Here is a 19,048-nt window from a genome sequence, read left to right on the forward strand (position 1 = left end):
GAAACATGCAAATATCATATTGGTTGACAAAGTCAAACCAGTCCGGGTTAGCCAGATGTTTCTTAAGGCCTGCGATATTCCACGAGAGTATTTGGATTGTTCCAGGGTTGACCCTCCCACTATCTGATGTAACATTAGTCAGAGATAGAGGTGAGTAGTCTTTATGTAAATGTCTCTTCGTTGAACCACATGAGGGATGATGGGTGTGATGACCTAGGGGGCGTCAATCAACATCCTCTAATCCTCTGAGTGAGGAAAAGCGATTAAAAGTAGGCAAATTAAAAGAGGATAACCCTGCCGGTGGCCGGGTTGAAGTGTTGGAATGAGTAGGATTCCTAATTAGTGACTGCGGGTAAAAGTAGGTTAAATCATAGGTTCTGATGGAACTCTGGTATGGAGCTTGGGACCAGTTCACTATGTGTCTAGTAGCTCTAACATCTCTAAAATTGACAACAATTACGTCGCCTTCCATGTCCTTAGGCCGTGGACCCACCCAACCAAGCCTGCGAACATTCAAAAGTTCACCATTTATATTAAGGGGTAACGGCCTATTCTTCCCCAGCCAGTGCAGGACCTTGTTTTTTAGGTCATAATAACCTTCTTTCTTACCTCCCTCTAATGCAGGGACTCCTGTCATAAGTACAACATAAGGAGTTGCCTCTGGCGGGAGGTCTATGTGGTCGAGACTGCCACCATGTATTTTGTTTAAGAGGGTGCAGGTGAGTGCATTGTTTATGGAAGGGTGGGGGCCTCTAGAGGAGGGGGAGGTAGCAGTTGTCTTTCGGGTGGGTAATGGGTTAAGTACATTTGTTGGGGGTGGAACAGTTTTAATATTAGTTAATTCTGATCTGCTTAGCCTATAATCTGGCACTGGACATAGGTTGGCAGCAGAGGTACTATTTAATGGTGCCAAAACCTTCGGCAATTTCTCATTTAGTTTGTCGGTATTTTTCTGGATCATCTGTTCTATTAGCCCTAGTTGGTTTGACACACTCTTCATCCTTTCTATTAAAGGAAGAAGAAGTGATTTAAGTACTTTCTCAATTTGGGACATCATATCGTTTGATAAAAGTTTGAATTTACAGAGATCTGACTCCGTAACTTGCTCTACTAACTGCTTGGCTACTGGAATAGAACTGTTTGCAATATTTTCCGTCGCAATGTGTTTAATATTGCCCAGCTGATTCGTTTTGTTTGGTTTTATTCCTCCCTTCTTCCTTTTCTTAGAAGGGGGGGGCTACGATGTTACTTCTCCCTCTCAGCTTTTGTGGGCTGGCAGCATTAGAATTAGACATGGCCCCAGGAACAAGTGAGGTCAGTGGTGTGGGGACCCCAGAATGATTATTAAAGTGGGTAGGAACTGACGAAGTTGGGTGTTTATGAGAATGTGACATTAGTTTGCCAGCACAAGCAATCGAAGAAGATGTGCAGACAATGGGGCTGTCCGGTACACGAGAGATAGGTGGAGCCAGCGGCGGTGAAACGACCAGCTGAATAGGACCGAGCGAAGATCTTTTGGATTGTAAATATTCGGCCGATAGACGTCGCTCCACCATAGCTATCTCCTTTTCCAGAACAGAGGCTGCTCTTGTAATAAAATTATCTAACGTGCCTCTGACTGAGCCTCCCAGCGTAGATGATTTTCGTGATGGGGTACAAGTAGCCATATTAGTGGACGGGCAGATGACCAAGACCGATGATTACAAATGGCAGTAGCACACCACAAATATAAGAGCATGCGTGGGTATTATATAATGTGGTCCACAAACAGCGACTGCATTAAATAGTAAGTGAGTGTGTGCCACTGAACAAGCATGTATAAACGAACAGTACCTCAGAGGATGGAGAAATGGGAAACAGGTCTTAGGGAGTGGGCCCAGCCCTGCCTCCTCCTGCCTCTGACGGCCTCAGACGGCCCGCCCTTTGCCCGGGCTTCGCTCCGGGCACTCCCGCGCGCTCCCGTGCTGCGGGGAAGCAAGCCCTAAATGAAATACGTATGTGGGCGTGGGGGGCGTGTCTTCCAGGGAGAGCTGCCTAGGTGTAGGCTATTGGGCACGCAGGGGCTCCTGGACAATGGAGTCCCCTGCTGCTCGCAGCCCTGTCAGCTGACGCTCACCCGGCTTAGGTCAGTCCTGCTCCACACCGCTCCCACAAAGCCTGATGGGCGCTGCGGTACCCGCGCAGCGGGTCCGGCGAGATGCTGGCGTCGATGGGGCGAAATGCTGGCGTCGATCGGGCGAGGAAAGTCCCGGTGCAGTTCCGCGTTGGTCCAAAGGCAAGAGGTAAATCCCAAGGACGCAAAGTAGATAGACAGTTTTAACTTACAAATCTGCAGGGGGGCGTGTCTTCCAGGGAGAGCTGCCTAGGTGTAGGCTATTGGGCACGCAGGGGCTCCTGGACAATGGAGTCCCCTGCTGCTCGCAGCCCTGTCAGCTGACGCTCACCCGGCTTAGGTCAGTCCTGCTCCACACCGCTCCCACAAAGCCTGATGGGCGCTGCGGGACCCGCGCAGCGGGTCCGGCGAGATGCTGGCGTCGATGGGGCAAAATGCTGGCGTCGATGGGGCGAGGAAAGTCCCGGTGCAGTTCCGCGTTGATCCAAAGGCAAGAGGTAAATTACAAATGTGAACTCTTTAGAAATGTAACACTTCGAACCTTCTTTGGGGGGACCCAGGGGGTGCGGGGCGCGAGCCGGTCTCCCCCTGGGTGGTTTCGCACAATGGAGCGGCCACACAGGTCTAAGTAGGGACAATCAGGGAGGCGGGAGGCGCGGTGATAAATAGAAGGCTGGAGGGGCGGGAAAAGGAGTGTGCCCGTGGGAGCTGGGAGGAGGGTTTTTTTCATTCAATTTTGTCCGGGTTCGCTCACCGTAGTTTTGCGAAGTCGGGATGACGTCACAGAAGGAGGTGCAGGAGGCCGTCCGGGGGCTCTGCGCGGCCGGCCGAATTGATTTACTGCAACCGGGCGTTCCAGGCCAGGCATGGGTGGGCCTCGACCGCGCTCCAAGGAAGTCGGCGAGCGGAGTCGCACGAGCGGTGGCGGCCTGTCTGTCCCCGCAGCCCGCGGCAGATGTCGAATGCTCGTTGGAAGTGCCGGTGGGACCTCAGCAGGTCGGGTCTGCGGGCCTGGAGGAGCAGGCTGGCCCTAACGTGGTGGCCCCAGAAGCGGTGTAGGTACGTGCGTCCGCCCGTCTCGCTGTGGGCAGGCGGCACGCTACAGTGAGAGGAAGGAGGGGGCGGTCCCTATGCTCGGCTGCGATGCGGGGGAGAAGCTCCATCGGCCGGTCAGGTTTGCCTGTTGTGAGTGGCAGGAGGGGGAGGCGGGCAAAGAGTGTAGAGGCAGCTGTGGTTTATGGTCCAGTGCAGGAGCGCGCTCCTCCCCCAGCCTCAGTGTCTGCTGGTTTGGTGTTGCAGGGGAGTGCTCAGTTGGTGCAATTCAATGGGCAGCAGTATGTTTTGAGCCCAGTACCGTCATTGCCAGGTGTATTCCCCCATGCTTTGCCCAGGGAGTCCCCCTTGGGGGGGCCATCGGGTGTATTGCCCAGTGGAAGTGTCGGTTTGGGCCAGGGTGCCTTTATGCCAGGTACAGCCCCCGTAGGTGGAGATATGTTGGTGCAAGAGAGTGCACTGGGAGCTGCGGGGACTGTGCAGTTGCCTGCCTGGTCACAGCTATTCTGCGATGCGGGCCCCCTTGTTTCACATGCAGAGGGTGGCGGTACGGCGGCTCTGCAGTTAATCAGCCCCACATTAGTGCCGGGGGCCCAGGGAGCGCGCTTGGGTGGGTCATCTCCGTCGGTGGTTCGGGAGCCCCTGGCGGGTCAGTGGGTATGGGTGGGTAGTGATGGTGCAGCTGTCAGGGCACAGGGTGGCCGGTTTGGGGGCATGGGGGTATAGCAGGCGGAAAGGAACAATACTGTCAGAGCGGCTTGCGTGACAAAATGCAGGTTTTATCCACAAGGAGTGCGGCCGGCAAGCGCACATTGCGGATGGAGCACGCTGCGGCTCCGTCTGGGGGGCCAATTGAGGGAGGGCGATCTGGAGCAGGTTTCCCTTCCCATACAGGCCACCCCTTAGATAAGACAACTGTTAATTGGAAATTGGGTATTGGAGGTAGGGGTGATTTGGAGATGACTGGGGACAGTGGGGCACCTTATGGTGGATGTGGCGATGCTTTGATATTGGATTTTGACAATCATGATTTGGAAGAAGGTGAATTGAGGGATGGGGATGGTGATGACGGGGAACATTTTATGACATCTTTGAGGGGTGAGAGGGGTTTTTCGGGGCAACACAGTGTACTTAGTCTTTTGCAGACGTCTAGTGCGGACCAAGCAAAGGTGCGGGAACCTGCAACTGTCAGTCGCCCACAGGAGGTCCGTCAAGTCTTCAACCAAAGAGCAGCTCTGTTACCAACAGGTACGGCGGGTTGGTGGTCAGTTTGGCAGCAGGGGGGTCAACCTCAGAAATCCACCAGGTCCATTGGAGTTGGGGGGGAGACCTTGGGGGAAAAGGTGCCTTCTGGGGCGGTACAAAACGGTTCCTTGCTGGGGGAGGTGCGGGTGGGGGTCGAAGCCATTACTGGTGCTCCGGCACTCCCAGCCACGGGTAAGGAGATCACAGTTTCCGTGGAGGAAGATAAAAATATACACAAAAAATTGCCTTATATGGGGATTGCTATGCCATTGGGCTCCCATTTATCGGATAGGACAAAAAGCAGAATTTGGCGTCATGAGTTTGTCGATGTTTTTAAATTGTTACATCGCAATATTCAGGCTAAAGAAGGCTCCAAGGAGGAGGAATGGGAGCTGGCCAGACGTCCTAGGGTCCCTCAAACTATTGAGAACTGGACTTCTGCCTTTCTTATTTACGCTAGCATCTATTGTGAAAAATATCCGGATAGTGCGGTAGCGTTGTTTAAATACATGGATATTATAAGGAAGGCTCAGAGTTATTTTGGGGGTTATGCATGGTTGTCATATGACGAGGAGTTTCGAGCTCGACTGAGTGTTGCCAATGACAGACCCTGGGGTGATGTGGATTCCGAGCTGTGGTTAAACTGGATGGCGTCTTCTCAGCCACCTGCTACCACTCATACTGCCAGTGGGTTACCGGTCTCTTATCGGCCCTTTCAATCTCGTCCCGCCCAGTCTCGGGCGGGGTCTGGTGGCAGGGGTCAGACAACTAATTTTGGGGCCTGTTGGAACTTCAACAGGGGTTTTTGCAGTAGGCAGTTTTGCAGGTACAAACATGAGTGCTCCCAATGTGGCTGCAAACATCCCCTCACGCAATGCTTCGCGGGCCAGAGGTTTGGTGACCAGGGAAGGGGGCAGCGGCGAAGAGGACAGGCTTTTCAGTTTGCATCAAAAGGCTCCTACCCCAATTAAGTTAGAGATTTTGGTGAGTTGGCTGGAGGAATATCCGGACACTGCGGCTGCCAACAGATTATTTTGGAGTTTCAAGGATGGGTTCAAGATTGGTTACCAGGGCCCACGTCAGAGCAGGTGGTCTGATAATTTGAAGTCAGCTAAGGAGTTCCCGCAGGTTGTTCAGCAGAAGTTGCGGTCCGAAGTGGAAGCGGGCAGAGTTGCTGGTCCTTTTGTTCAATGTTCAATGCCCAACTTGATTGTCTCTCCTCTGGGGGTAGTGCCTAAAAAGAAAGCAGGGAAGTTCCGTTTGATACACCACTTGTCGTGGCCTGAGGGTTCATCGATTAATGATTTTATATCGCCTGCAGATTCCTGCATGTCTTACGCTTCTGTGGATGATGCTCTGCGTTTGGTTAGATCGTCAGGGAGAGCTGCGCAATTGGCTAAGAGTGATTTCCAATCTGCGTTTCAGCTGCTACCCATTCATCCCTCTGACTTTGAACTCTTGGGAATGCACGTGCAGGGGCGTTTTATGTGGATAAAATGCTTCCCATGTGGTGTTCTATATCGTGTGCCCTCTTTGAAACTTTCAGCACGTTCTTGCAGTGGCGCTTTACTCGCGTTATTGGTCATGCCCTCATTTGTCATTATTTGGATGATTTTTTGTTAATTGGCGTTCAGAACACAGGGCAATGTCAATGGGCGTTGCATTCTTTCCAGATAATGGCTCAGGAGCTGGGTGTGCCGTTGGCAACGGATAAGACGGAGGGGCCTAGTACAACGATGGTTTTCTTGGGAATTGAAATTGATACGGTGCAGATGGTAGCACGGTTGCCGGCGGCGAAAGTGCAGGAGATTTCAGCATTTTTGTCCTCCGTGATGCAGGAGCGCAAATTGGAGCTCAGGAAGGTGCAAAAACTGTTGGGCTACCTCAACTTTGCGTGTAGGGTGGTCCGGGCTGGGAGAACCTTCTGTAGGAGGCTGGGGATGTCCATGTCTGGGGCATTTCTCCCTCACCACAGAGTGCGTATTTCAGCAGCTACTAGGGCTGATTTGTCCATATGGTTGACTTTTCTGGCAGATTTTAATGGCGTGTCTTTGTTTTTTGCAGATGAAGACATGATTTGGCAAGTTCAGATTTACTCGGATGCGTCTGGAGCGAAAAGGTTTTGGCATATTCTGGGAGGGGAGTTGGTGCACTGAAAGTTGGCAAAGGCATTGGCTATTGCAGGGTCGCAGTATCGCCTTCTTAGAGTTCTTTCCTCTCCTAGTTGCCTTGTATGTTTGGGGTGAGGAATTTCAGAATCGCTCAGTGCTGTTTAATGTTGATAATCTAGCTGTGTTTGAACTGATCAATAAACAAAAGGCCAGGGATTTGAGAGTTTTACGTTTGTTGCGGGCCTTTATGCTCAAATGTTTACAGCTTAACATTGTTTTTAAGGCAAGACATATTCCAGGAGTCAGTACCGGTATAGCAGACTCTCTGTCTCGTTTACAGTGGGCGAAATTTCGCAGGCTGGCCCCTGGGGCAGAACCCACCAAGACTCAAATCCCGCAGTGTGTCTGGGAGTGGGGGGACTGAGAATTGTTGCCTTAGTAGAGAACTCAGTAGCGGCATCTACGAGACGGAGTTATCAGCAAGCATGGAGTGAGTTCTTATGCTATGGTAACATGTGTGCTGAGAATAAGAGGAGGATGAATGATGAACAGTTTTTATTAGGTTTTGTGTTACACCTGATAGACAAAGGTTTTCCCACACTACCATTTATGGCAAATTGGCTGGGATTTCTTTTTACGGGCAGTTGAGGTGGGGGAGGGATCCGGTAAAGGGGGTTTTTGTGAAGAGGGTCCTTAGAGGTTTATGTAGGTTACAGGCGGGGTCCAAGCAGTTGCGTCGGGCGGTGACGTTTGAGTTGTTACAAAGGATGCTTTTGCAGCTGCCTTTTTGCTGTTACGATGAGTCTGAATGTGGTCTGTTTAGGTTATGTTTTCTATGGTTGTTTTTTGGGGCGTTCAGAGCATCTGAGCTCCTCGGTTTGCGACATAGGTCAGGTATTCACAGTGATGAGGTTTTTCTAGAAGATCACAGGTTGCGCCTTTGGTTGAGGGTTTCCAGACTGATCAGTTAGGCAGGGGTAAATGGGTTTTCTTACACAGGAGTGGGGTGGGCCAATGCTATCCTTTTGGGGAATGGGAGGTTTTCAAAGTTTCTAGTTTCTTTTCTCCAGGAGGCATATTTTGCAGGCCCAGGGGCGTCCGATTTCAGTTGCCCAGTTGTTGGCCGTGATGAGAAAGGTGCTCCTTCGTTTGGGTGAGAATCCTTTCTGTTTTGGAACGCATTCTTTCCGTATTGGGGCAGCCACAGAGGCGGCTCGGTTGGGGTGGTCTTGGGCAGACATACGGCGTATTGGGAGATGGAAGTCCAAATGTTGCGAAAAATATGTTAGGAAATAATCTTCATGGATCCTATGTCCCTTGGTTAACGTTTGTTTTTCTACCTAGGTAAGATTCCGGGGCATGTAAATTTGAAAAAGACAACATGGATAATAGGACATTCCTTCGTAAAATGGGCCGCTGTGTATGCTGAGCAACAGATTTGTGGGAGATCGCTTGGACTTCAAAGTGCTCGCCATGAGGTTGTATGGAAGGGGAAAGGGGAAAGGGGGAATGCACTGGGGGGGATTGTTTCCCCTGTCGGCCATGATGTGTTCCGGGGGGGGGGGGGGGCACCGTATCTGCTCATTATTCATTTGGGGGAGAATGATCTTGTTGACTTATCTGGCTTGACTCTAATAAAGTTGATGAAACGTGATCTGGAGGTCCTCACGTCTACTTGGGAGGGCACCCAGGTGATATGGACAGAGTTCATAACGCGGCTGCATTGGAGAGGAGCATGACACCACACAGCAATGGAGAAGGCGAGAAGGAAGGATAACCGAGCCAGGAGACTGTATTGTGCGGGCATTGGTGTAAAGGTTCTCGCTCACTCTAACATACGGAGCACTGAAGGCTATCTTTTTAGGGAAGATGGGGTACATTTGTCTAAGATGGGGCACGCGTACTATTTACTTGAGTTAAGGGACTTGATTACGCAAGTCTGGAAAGAAAGTATCTGGTGCTCCTGAGAAGGGTCTTCCAAAAGTTTCTCATGGGTGGGGCAGGAAAACTCTTTTGGGTTTTCCTGGTTGGCGGGTTTTTGCCGGGGGGGTGGGCAGCCTTGAGCGGGATTGTCCATCCTCCAACAGGGGAGGTGGGGGACTCAGTCACGTGGTCAGGAAATGAGAATGAGGGGGAGCTATCTACAGGGGTCAGTTATTCTGGTTCTGATTGGGGTTTACATTGGGGGTTATGTTTTTGTAGATAGGTTAAGATAAACGTGGGGAATTTATTTCATTATATAATGGCAAAATGTGTTGCAGAAAAATATACTGTATATATACTGGCACCTGTCTTAATAAAGTGGCCTTTTTTGCTAAACAAAGAAGTCGTGGTTCGTGAGTTATTGTGCGAAAAACGTTGTTGCATCAAATCCCTAATGGGAACGAGAAAAGGTCTCGAAATCTCCTGCCACTATTCTATTATCTACAATCAATCAATCAATTTTTATTATGATTTGAAGCTCCAAAGAGTTCCACATAAAAGTAAACAAATAAAAGGCTCTGACAGTGGTGGCTTGCAGAGGGAGTGCGGTGAGGCAAGGCGGGGGAGGGTCAGGGTCGGTGGGTAGTGGAGTCGGACATACGACGGGCAGGAGTAAAGTAAGTAAATAAATAAAACTATTTACCTTGCGCTTGCTGCATCGCCGAGTTGGCGATGCAGCGAGTGCAAGGTAAATAGATTTATTTATTTATTTACTTACTATACTCCTGCCGGTCGTATGTCTGACTCCACTACCCTCCACCCTGCCCCTCCCTCGTTGGCGATGCAGCGAGTGCAAGGTAAATAGTTTTATTTATTTGTTTACTTACTTTACTCCTGTCCGTCGTATGTCCGCCTCCACTACCCCCTCTGCCTCACCCTACCACCCCGCAGCACTCCCTCTGCGAGCCGCCACTGGGCTCTGTTATATTAAATCAACCAGAGCTATAATAACCATAACAAAATAAAATACATACACAACCATTAATTCATCAGTTTTGTTGAGCAGTGCAAGATACAAGCAGCATGCTAAAACTAATTGTGCGATTACGCAAATATTAGACTCATTTCTCCATTCTATTGAAATACTGACAAGACAGTGCGGATCGAGCTGTACCGTTAAAATAGTCTAAAAACGTAAACTTCATTATACAACATCTTAAAATCTGTATATAATGTAAGTACGAGATATATGCAGAGATCTAACGGTTACAGATATCATTGTACATACTAAATTCTTAAGAATGTAGAAGATAATTAAAAGTGCAAATGCGAGTATAGTACCAATATCACTCAACCTATAACAAATTCTATTTAAAGTAAAAAGTAATTTTGCTCAGACGGACCCCAAGCAGAGGTACAAGCAATGGCCCTAATGATGCAAAATACATTAATTATGCGATGCAGTCTACATAGCAGCATACATGTCAAAAGTGCAAGTGCATAAGTGCTTAATACTTTGATCCTATAGGGAGCCAACCATCTAGGGAGATAATTCAGATTGTACTATTAGTTTCTATAACATCATAGAATATGTAATACAAGGACCCTGCAATTATAATTTTAATATGCAATGAATATTGTCCACGAATGACCCTCTTCAACATACCACAGCCAACTTAATCACATTAGTTGTTCTCTAAAATATATTTAAAAATTGTTTTAAAAACAATATACATTTTAAGACACACTTGTTCACGGGGGGGGGGGCAAGAGGATATTTAGGGCCTCCTCAGCTGTGGCAATGTTATATTTTAAATACAATGGCCTCAGCAATCGACGTCGTAATGGCTGTAATAGGGGGCAGACAAATAAAGCATGATTTAAATCCCATAGCCAGCTACAGGATAGTTCTGCGCACTCCATGAGGGAGATTCCATTCAACATACGGTTGAGATTGTTTATACACACAGCTCCCAAGTATTATATGATTGCTGGGATGAACTAAGCACAAAGCAGTATCTCTTTTGCGACAGACATCTTTAAATGGTCTTTTTAATTAGCATTTTCAAGGCTTGTTTTGGTAAAGAGCCTACTCTACTAAGCCCAATTCCAAATAAGTCTGCCGCTTTCACATAATTCCTAAAAACAATGCTTTTCCCCTTCAGGCTTGCAAATATTTCCTGTCATAGGGCTGCGCGTAAAGGGTTTTCAGCGCTGTTTAGTAAGGCATTACTCCATCTCAAACATGCAGCTGTGGCGAACACATAAGATGATTCACCGCTATGGGGGCTGCTCATTTCAAATTACAGATTTGGCACCAAATACGCCCCGCTACCTTCTCAAAATAAATCCACTGCTCTTCGTCTACTAGTTTATAAGTGTAACTCAGAATGGGTGGGATTTTAATTTTGTATACTGCTAAAACGTGTGCAAAGTGTCTTTGCCCGCAACATTTGTAAAATCTACCAATTGCACATCCCTGAGATATTGCCTTACTTCTACATTGGTCAGTGTGCTCACTGCTAGAGCATCTGCTTGTAAAAAAAATTCTTCCTAGGTACGGATACAATTTCACTACATCAATTTTGTCTTTCCCCAGGAATCAAAGCACATTTTTCCTAAGTCTACACCCCCAATATCTAAAAATCATAATTTTACTTTTTGCTGTAGTTATTTTTAGAAAATGATCATTCTCATAGCGTGCTATCTCATTAAGGCGCCTTTGAAGTCCTATTGGTGTTAGGTCCATCAGGATGGTGTCATCCGCATAAAGCAGACAACTCAATTTCATTGTTCCTAATTTTGGTGAATCCCATTTAACAGCCCACCCTACTCAGCAAGCCATTAATATAAAGATAAAAGAGGAGAGGGTCTAACAGGCACACTTGCTTCAACCCATTATGAGTCTCTAAATCATTATTTGACAGGCCCTGATTACCTCCCATCAAAACCTGAGTCCAGCTTGAGGAGTGCAATGCTATAATCAATCAATTAAATCAATGGATAGGAATCCCCATTGTGACCAGTTTCCTCCACAGCATCTCACAGTCTACCCGGTAAAAAGCCATGAAGAAATCTATAAATGCAGTGTACAGGGCCATTCACTTACATTTTTCAATCAGGGTTTTCAGGGCGGCAATATTATCTAATGTGCCACTATGCTTACGAAACCCTGCTTGCTCTGCAGGGACAAAGTTATTTACAAAGGCCCAGTCTTGTAAATGAAGAAGGATGCTTTTAGCAAACAGTTTTCCGGTCGCATTCGACAGTGCGAGATGCCTAAAGCTGGCAGGGGACGTTCTGGGACCCTTTTATATAATGGGACCACAATACTTCCTCTCCAAGAAGATGGAATAATCCCATGTGCATAGCAATAGGAGAATACCGGACAAAGGAATTGAGCCCACGCAGAGCTATTTTGTTTGATTACAGCTATCGGAAGATCATCAGCCCATCGCACCTGAATACCTTGCCCCTTTAATGAAACTATCTATTTCTTTACAAGAAGGGGGGCCGTAGTCACTCCCCACAGGAAACTCCTAAAATACCTCTAACTTGGACCCGGTCATTATGTTTGGAGCATATAAATGTGAGATATATTGGGTCCATCCTGCACCCGATATTAAAATGGCCTTTGCCTTAACTCTACTGTCGCAGTATTTTGCTATTAAAGCCCAATATTTGCGCAAGTAACCAGACTGTGCAACCACTCTTAGTTTAATCCAGTTTGAATCCTCCACCTTTCTACGTTCAGAGGCCTGCATTCTCTTTCTTATCTGCTTTAATCTACTAATTTCCCTCGTCTAATCAAAAAAGATTGCTTGAATTGTTCTCTTACTATGGCATTTTTCTCCTGATTTAACATTTACATCCCTCGAACGAGCCACAGGTTGCTTAGTGCCTCTGAGCCATTTTTTCCTTCCTCAAGATCTAAATAAGAGCAGATTTTTTGCAAACCAGGATATGGTATTTCCCTGTATAGGACCACAACACAAGTTTTCAACCAGCCTCCCAAGCTTATAATACTTTTATTGGACCAAAAAGGGTGCTCATTTGCTTCATTATACGCAATACTATCATCTCTAGAATTCCAGTGCTCCAAGTGCTTGAGCTCCAAACTGACATCCACTGATAAAATACTGTGATCACCCAAGTTTGTCCCCAATACATTAAATTGTGTGCATGCACCAAAGAGCGGGTAAGATGCCACCATGTAGTCAATAAGTGACTGCCCCCAAGAAATGTGGAAAGTAAGGGAGGCTGGGGAATCCTCTGGGAATCTCCCATTTAAGATAACAAGATCATTAATTCTCAAACAATGCCAAAAATTCAGCCCTTGTTTATCTGACATAACATGGCCGGTCAACATTGGCTCAGGGAAGGTCCATGCATCCTCCAACTCCTGGTTACGAAAGACCAAGGAGGAACAATTTGAAATTTTTGCATTGAAATCTCCCACCACCAATACCATTGTACATTCTTCTGAAATACAAATGTTATGGATAAAAGAAACAATGGATTCAACCAGAGAATCAAACACCCTCCCAGGAGGAATGTATACATTTATCAGTAAAAGGACGGGTGCTGACCAAGCCTCCCATTACCCAGCCTAAGTTTTTTGGCCATACAAAGATTAGAAGGATGGGAGAAAAACAGGGGATTCCAATCTATCCTGCAACTAAGTAAAATAGCTTAACCACCACTTACTTACATGACCTTTTGCTGAATGTTTTGCTGCACAACTGAATACAAAGAAATTCTGAAAATTAAAATCTGCACAACTACATGTTTCATGTAGGTAGATTATCATTGGATCATGTTTCATTAGGGTGTCCAGCTTAGAGCTCGGATTTCCTAACCCAGACATGTTCCTGAACAAAACTTTTTCGGAGGGTCACCTCTGCAACATGGGGATTTTGTAATCTTCTTTGGACGCATTCAACGAGCCAGCTACCCAACTACACTGGGCCACCTCCTCCCCCCCTTCTATGTTTAATGGTACTTTGAGCCACGGGTCCCACAATGTTAATCACTCTTTTCCCGGAAGAACTACCGACCGAGATTTTAATGTCTTTCAAATTAACAGCCCCCTTAGTGTTGGATAACACTCCACCAATGTCCTGGTAATCCTTCCAATGGGACGCACATGGAGCAAAAACTGGCTCCTTAAACGAAAAATGTAAATCCCATTTTTCTAAAAAGATCTACATTAACCAATACTAGCATTGAGATTATTCCAGAGCTAAAAGTTATTCTGGAAAGTGGGAGTTCACGTCTATGTTCTAAAAATACCCTGCTCAATATCTTTACTTGTTACCAGTCTAAAATCTTTGATTTCAGATATTAGCTGCAGAAGGAAACTTCTATTAAGTGTGCCCAGTTCTCTATCAAATAATGAAGCACAAACCAAGGTGTTCAGTACTTGTCCTGGCCCATGTCCAACACGTACCCTATCACTCTGCCTTGACTCAGCCCCTGGCCCTGGCATTTGTCCTATAGGCGAAGTAAAGATAGACCCTCCTTCATAAAACCTCCCATGGTTGGGATCGAACCGTGCAGGGAGAGTATCCCTATCAGTGAGGTATGAGAGAAGGCTATCCCCCAACCTGCCCTACCTCTGACAGAGCATCATTTGTCTTTACTACTCTATGCTCCAAGTCTGGTTTTATCTTTATCTTATGAGGCTCAGAAACCTGATTTATCATTGTTTTATGATTCTGCCATTTACAGCACAATCTCCCCCATTATGTCCAGGTACCCGCAACACCTTGTGCCTCTTCTGGTCCTAAACCCTTCCCCACAAGTTTATATTTCATGATAGGTGGAGGGAGAGGATTTATCTCCGGGTACCCAGGATTCTGACCAACCAGGAACCCGGCGGGATTAGACTCACTACCTTTCAGGTGCAAGAGGGAATCAACTGGCTCCTCAAATAGTGTCGGAAACCGCATATTTTTTGGCTTATTTTTATTATACGCCGGGTCCTCTTCTTCTTTTCCCTCCGTGTTTTTGGGCCATTGGTTTCTGCCTGAGTGACTCCCTCTACAGGGGGCAACAACATCTAACTCGACTGTGGATTGTTTAGCAACTGAAGCATCAGGTGTCAAAATTGTATCACACGATATCCTAGTGTTAGTGTTCCCATTTTTTAAAATATGATAAACCGGTGGGGTGTTCTTAGGTATTAATGCATTTATGTTTTCCTCTATAATGTCTCATAAACTCTGTTTCGTGATCTTGTGGGTTGATACAAGACACATTTTCAAACATAGGGCTATCCCAGGGCAGCACTGAGGAAGTAGCTCCCAGATCTTCCCAATTCCCTAACTGGATTCCCATTTCTAACCCACCTATACTAGTCTGACTTGTTTGAGAATTCACATCATTACACTTTCCTGGCTTTCCCAAAGAAGAACTGGCAGAATTAAGCTGCTGCAGAGATAGTACACCCAGCACATGAACAGAATGGGCAGTGGATTTCTCAAGCAAGGTTAAAATTCACGAGAGAATCCTCTCTAATGCATAAAATACATCTAAATTTAGCCTCCCTTCACTATTTTCATTAACACCCTCATTCAGTGTGTCTCCTAAACATCTCGTACCCTTTCGTTTGTGATCACTTCCAAATTCAATAATTTCAATGATCGCACAATTGAAGCACTTGAAGGAGTGCTACTGTACAGGGTTAGCATATGAGGACAACTAACAGGATAGTCCGACGACAGACTTAAAGCTAATTCTGGGGCACCTGGCACACACTGCATTTTTAGTTTGGCCTCAATTTCTTGATTTTTTTCCATGTGTAGGGCAATGTCCGGGAGTGTAAAATCCTCCAAATCCCGATGATCAAAACTGCAATTATCAATCTGGGTCACTCATGGGCTCACTTTAACTGGTAAGGGACCTGTTAGTGGCACTATAACTTTCAAGGGGCTAGTTATAAGAGCCAAGATCGTATGTTCCTGGGTAACCACAGGTTCAGACAGCGGCTTAACACCGACATCAACATTTGCCTCCTTTGCCTCATGCTTTACCTTGTCATCATCCAAGTCCATATCCATTTCCATTTTGGTCTTTCCGATTTCTGTAAATAAACCACATTCATCCATTTCCATTCCCATTTTATTTTCAGTTTTTCCAGCCTCTAAAGCTACTAAAGACAAAATACAATAATCAGTAGGCTGAATTGTAGGGGTTGGTACAAGTTTGTTCAATTTTGGGAACTTGAGGTGATGCGAAACTGATCCAGCGCGGGAGGCCAAGGATGGATACCTTACACTCAATCATTCAATGGGCCCATGTGCGTTTTACCTAAATTATTCATCCACACTCCCTGGCCAAACCGCTGTTTCAAAGTTACTATTTCCTTCACTTTACTACTGCCTACAGACTTTCCCGTGTTTTGTACTGACTCAACCAACTAGGAACAAATTCCACTTTAGGATCCCTGCCCTTTAACAACTTAAATGGACCAGCACCAGTGGTCGAGTGAGGCATGGTATGATAAGCCCAAACTTTCTCTTTGAGGTAACCAATGACATTCATACCTGAAGATATAGCAGTCTGGCAGGACCCCCTCCTTAAGAAACCGGTTGGCCATTTCCACAAGGCCACTGGCAGCTGGACTATACAAAGCAGCTTGTAAATGTTTCACTCCTTGTGACTGAAAGAATGATCTTAACTCACTAGAGATAAAATGTGATCCATTATCAGTAACTACCTCTTTAGGCATACCTGCTCCCACAAATATTTTATCTAAAAAACACATAACATTCATTGAGTTAGGATTACTTATCATAGGGTAAGGGCACACTCTAAATCACTGCCAAATTGCTAAATTTGAGTTTAACGCCTTCCACAGATATATTGTGCCCAAGATATTCAACCTCATGAACCATCATTTTGCATTTTTCGATACGGACAGTCATGCCTCTATCTTTGAGAATACTGAAGACCTTTTCCAATACACTAAGATGTTTCTCCCTCTCTGTTGTGATCTATGAAGATAGACATCTGGAGCCAGGAGGTATTATTAAGTCTTCTTTATTCAGTCCCCGGTACAGGTCACATCTGTCTTGACCCCAGCCAGCCTAGAGTGGTACCAGCCCCTACACCAGCCCCACCAGGAGCAGCCTGCCTAGCTGCTCAGCCCATCTCCAACTGTCACCACTCATTCACACAGGCACCCAGGCATTCCACGCATCACAGTCACACCAACATTCCGCTACCATCTCTCACTCTGGCTGAGCAGCTAGAGGCAGCAGGGCTGGAGTACATGTTGTACAACTAAGTAGGGTATAACATTATCCCTTTTTCTTCAAAGAAAACGAAAAATAAAAGTAATATAACATCAAGCAAGAACTATAAACAAGAAAAATGAATAATGGTACAAGTGTCTCGGATGCAGCAATAAAGACTAAACATCGCAGGAGAAAGAACCATTAAAGCAAGAAAGGATGGATAAGATACATACATTTGAACAGCAATATCCCCCATACCCCCTAAAAAGAGATTATAAAACATTTTGAAGCGTAAGCAAAAGCGTAACATTACAAGAAATACATTTTGTAGCATTTTGTATCATACACTGTGACGTAATGTTCTATAACACAAAGGGTAAAAGACCCCACAACACAAATGCCAAAAAGCATAACGTAGAGTAGCGAAAAAGACAGAATACCCTACAACCTCAATCCCAAGAATAAGGAAAACAAAAAACAAATGGGTCGTCACCCATAGAAACGCCCGTGAAGGAATGTACAATTGTACTGCGCGCAACTGTAAATGGGGTATAGTCCATATCCCAACCCAGTGTAAGGGTTAACCTAGGTGCAGTGTAAATATGGGAACTAACCCATGGTCCAATCCCCTTGTAGAGGTTACATACCCCCATGTAGGAGTAACGAAATGTGAAATGTGATGGGGAATTAAACCCACAACCATCCCTCATGTATGGGAACAATGTTATGACCACCCACAAGAACTTATGGACGCCCCATCCATAATAAAGCGAAAATCTGTGGCATCACGACAAAAGATGTGCTAAAGAAGATAATCTCAATATCTTAAACTCTAAGAAATGAGGACACTGTAGCTTTAATAAACTACACTCTAGGCAAAACATCTAGTCATGCCCCTAAAATATAACTTGGATACATTCATGCGACACGCCGGTGAGCGATCTCTTACCTGAGTTGTGCGCAGAGACACGGCAATATCAGAAAAGACACAAAAGGATATTCCCCCACGTTGCAATGCACATGAATATACAGTTTTTGAAGCTTAAAAAAAAACCAGAGCAATGACAAACACATATTCTAAACGTAGCATGGAAATTTCTTCAAAGCCTTGACAGAAAAATCTTTTACTTAGATGACGACATTATTAAATATCTTCCAAACTATTACAGTGGAGAATATTTTTAAACGAAACGTAACACCCAACCTCATTGCTTATAACATCGTGGCACACATAAGATCTAAGCATAGTTACTGACTGGCATACTTATTATGAAAGTCCTAATTACAATGTGACACAGTCAATAAGATATATGTTCAAAGACAGTGGTAGCTGAAACGTGAAATTTACCAGGGAAAATGCCACTCGGTTGTGAAGAAAAACAAAATGATATTCTAGATAAAATGCCACTCAGCTGTGAGATTAAATAGACAAAAACCTTCCGACGAAATGATACTCAGCTGAAACGCGTAATGATTTTGAAAACTCCAAAGAAACAACTGTATCTGCAAAGTACTGATAAAGCGCCGCCGAAGATGGTGTAAGCTCACAGTCCTCAGCTGTACCATGCGGCACTGGACCTTCAAAAGAAACTGCTTAGGTGACGACGATTCCTCAACTGCTTCCAGACAAAGAAACACTGTGTTGTCCCCAGACTCCATGTCGACTTTCACCAAACTTTATTAGATGAAGCACGAACACCTTGGTTGGCAAGAAGAACAGAGGGCACTTTGACATGCTATGTGACTATGTGCCTCCACGAACCTTAAGATGGCGGCACGCTTGTGACGTTGCGCCGGGTGGCTCATGTCGCGTAAATGCACCAAAACGCTCCTGTGCAATAGTCAAGCGTCACAGAGGGACCCTCGTAGAACTATGCGACATGGAGGAAATTCCAGAGCCATTACAGGTAAGAGTCCACACGCTGTATGTAGCTCGCGCCTCCAGTTTTGAATTGCAAAGACATTAGTTAAACTGACAAGAGTAAAGCGCGGCCAGAACGGTTTAAAACAAAATAATGGCTCACCTCAAAGGTGCTTCAAAGTCTGCATTTGTGCAATTGCCTCCGCATCCTACCGCATAACATGTAGAAAAGGGCCAAGTAAAAAGCTGGCGAATGTTTCAGTAATCCAAATAGCTCTGTAAATGTTAATAGTTGTGCGTAGACACCTTGTTTCTCAATCTGTGCACCCACTGCTATATGCTACTGACCATGTGGTTGCAAATTCCTGTGAAAGACCCAATGTGTGGGGAGCTCTGCTTCAATGTAGACAGGAACCATCGTGTAGCCGCTAAGGAGTGCCCACAGACATTGAGCTAGCACCTCGCCTCTAGAGTAGACATCCAGAGATTGACAAACTTGGGG

The 19,048-nt window shown here is 45.9% G+C and overlaps 1 protein-coding gene and 1 long non-coding RNA gene across 10 annotated transcripts in view; one reads left to right on the forward strand and one right to left on the reverse strand.

Moving 5' to 3' along the window:
* HEMK1 (HemK methyltransferase 1, mitochondrial release factors N(5)-glutamine) overlaps positions 1–18,443 on the reverse strand; it is a 319,162-nt gene extending 300,719 nt beyond the window's left edge. For 2 of the 9 annotated variants that reach the window (XM_085625145.1, XM_085625136.1), the window contains exon 1: positions 18,145–18,443. Coding sequence is in view for 2 of the 9 variants with exons in the window: in XM_085625144.1 (XP_085481270.1) it covers positions 18,122–18,344 (223 nt within the window). In the remaining 7 variants the exon portion in view is untranslated. Of the gene's footprint in view, positions 1–18,033 lie in introns of all 9 variants that reach the window. The other 7 variants (XM_085625144.1, XM_085625135.1, XM_085625138.1 and 4 more) reach the window with 7 other exon arrangements.
* A 59-nt stretch (positions 18,444–18,502) lies between these two features.
* The window catches only part of LOC146797935 (uncharacterized), a 124,784-nt gene continuing 124,238 nt past the window's right edge, over positions 18,503–19,048 (forward strand). Inside the window, exon 1 of the long non-coding RNA XR_014968562.1 lies at positions 18,503–18,592. This is a non-coding gene — a long non-coding RNA (uncharacterized LOC146797935). The remainder of the gene's footprint in view (positions 18,593–19,048) is intronic.

The sequence above is a fragment of the Triturus cristatus genome, chromosome 9 (genome assembly GCF_964204655.1).
Source record: "Triturus cristatus chromosome 9, aTriCri1.1, whole genome shotgun sequence".
NCBI lineage: Eukaryota > Metazoa > Chordata > Amphibia > Caudata > Salamandridae > Triturus > Triturus cristatus.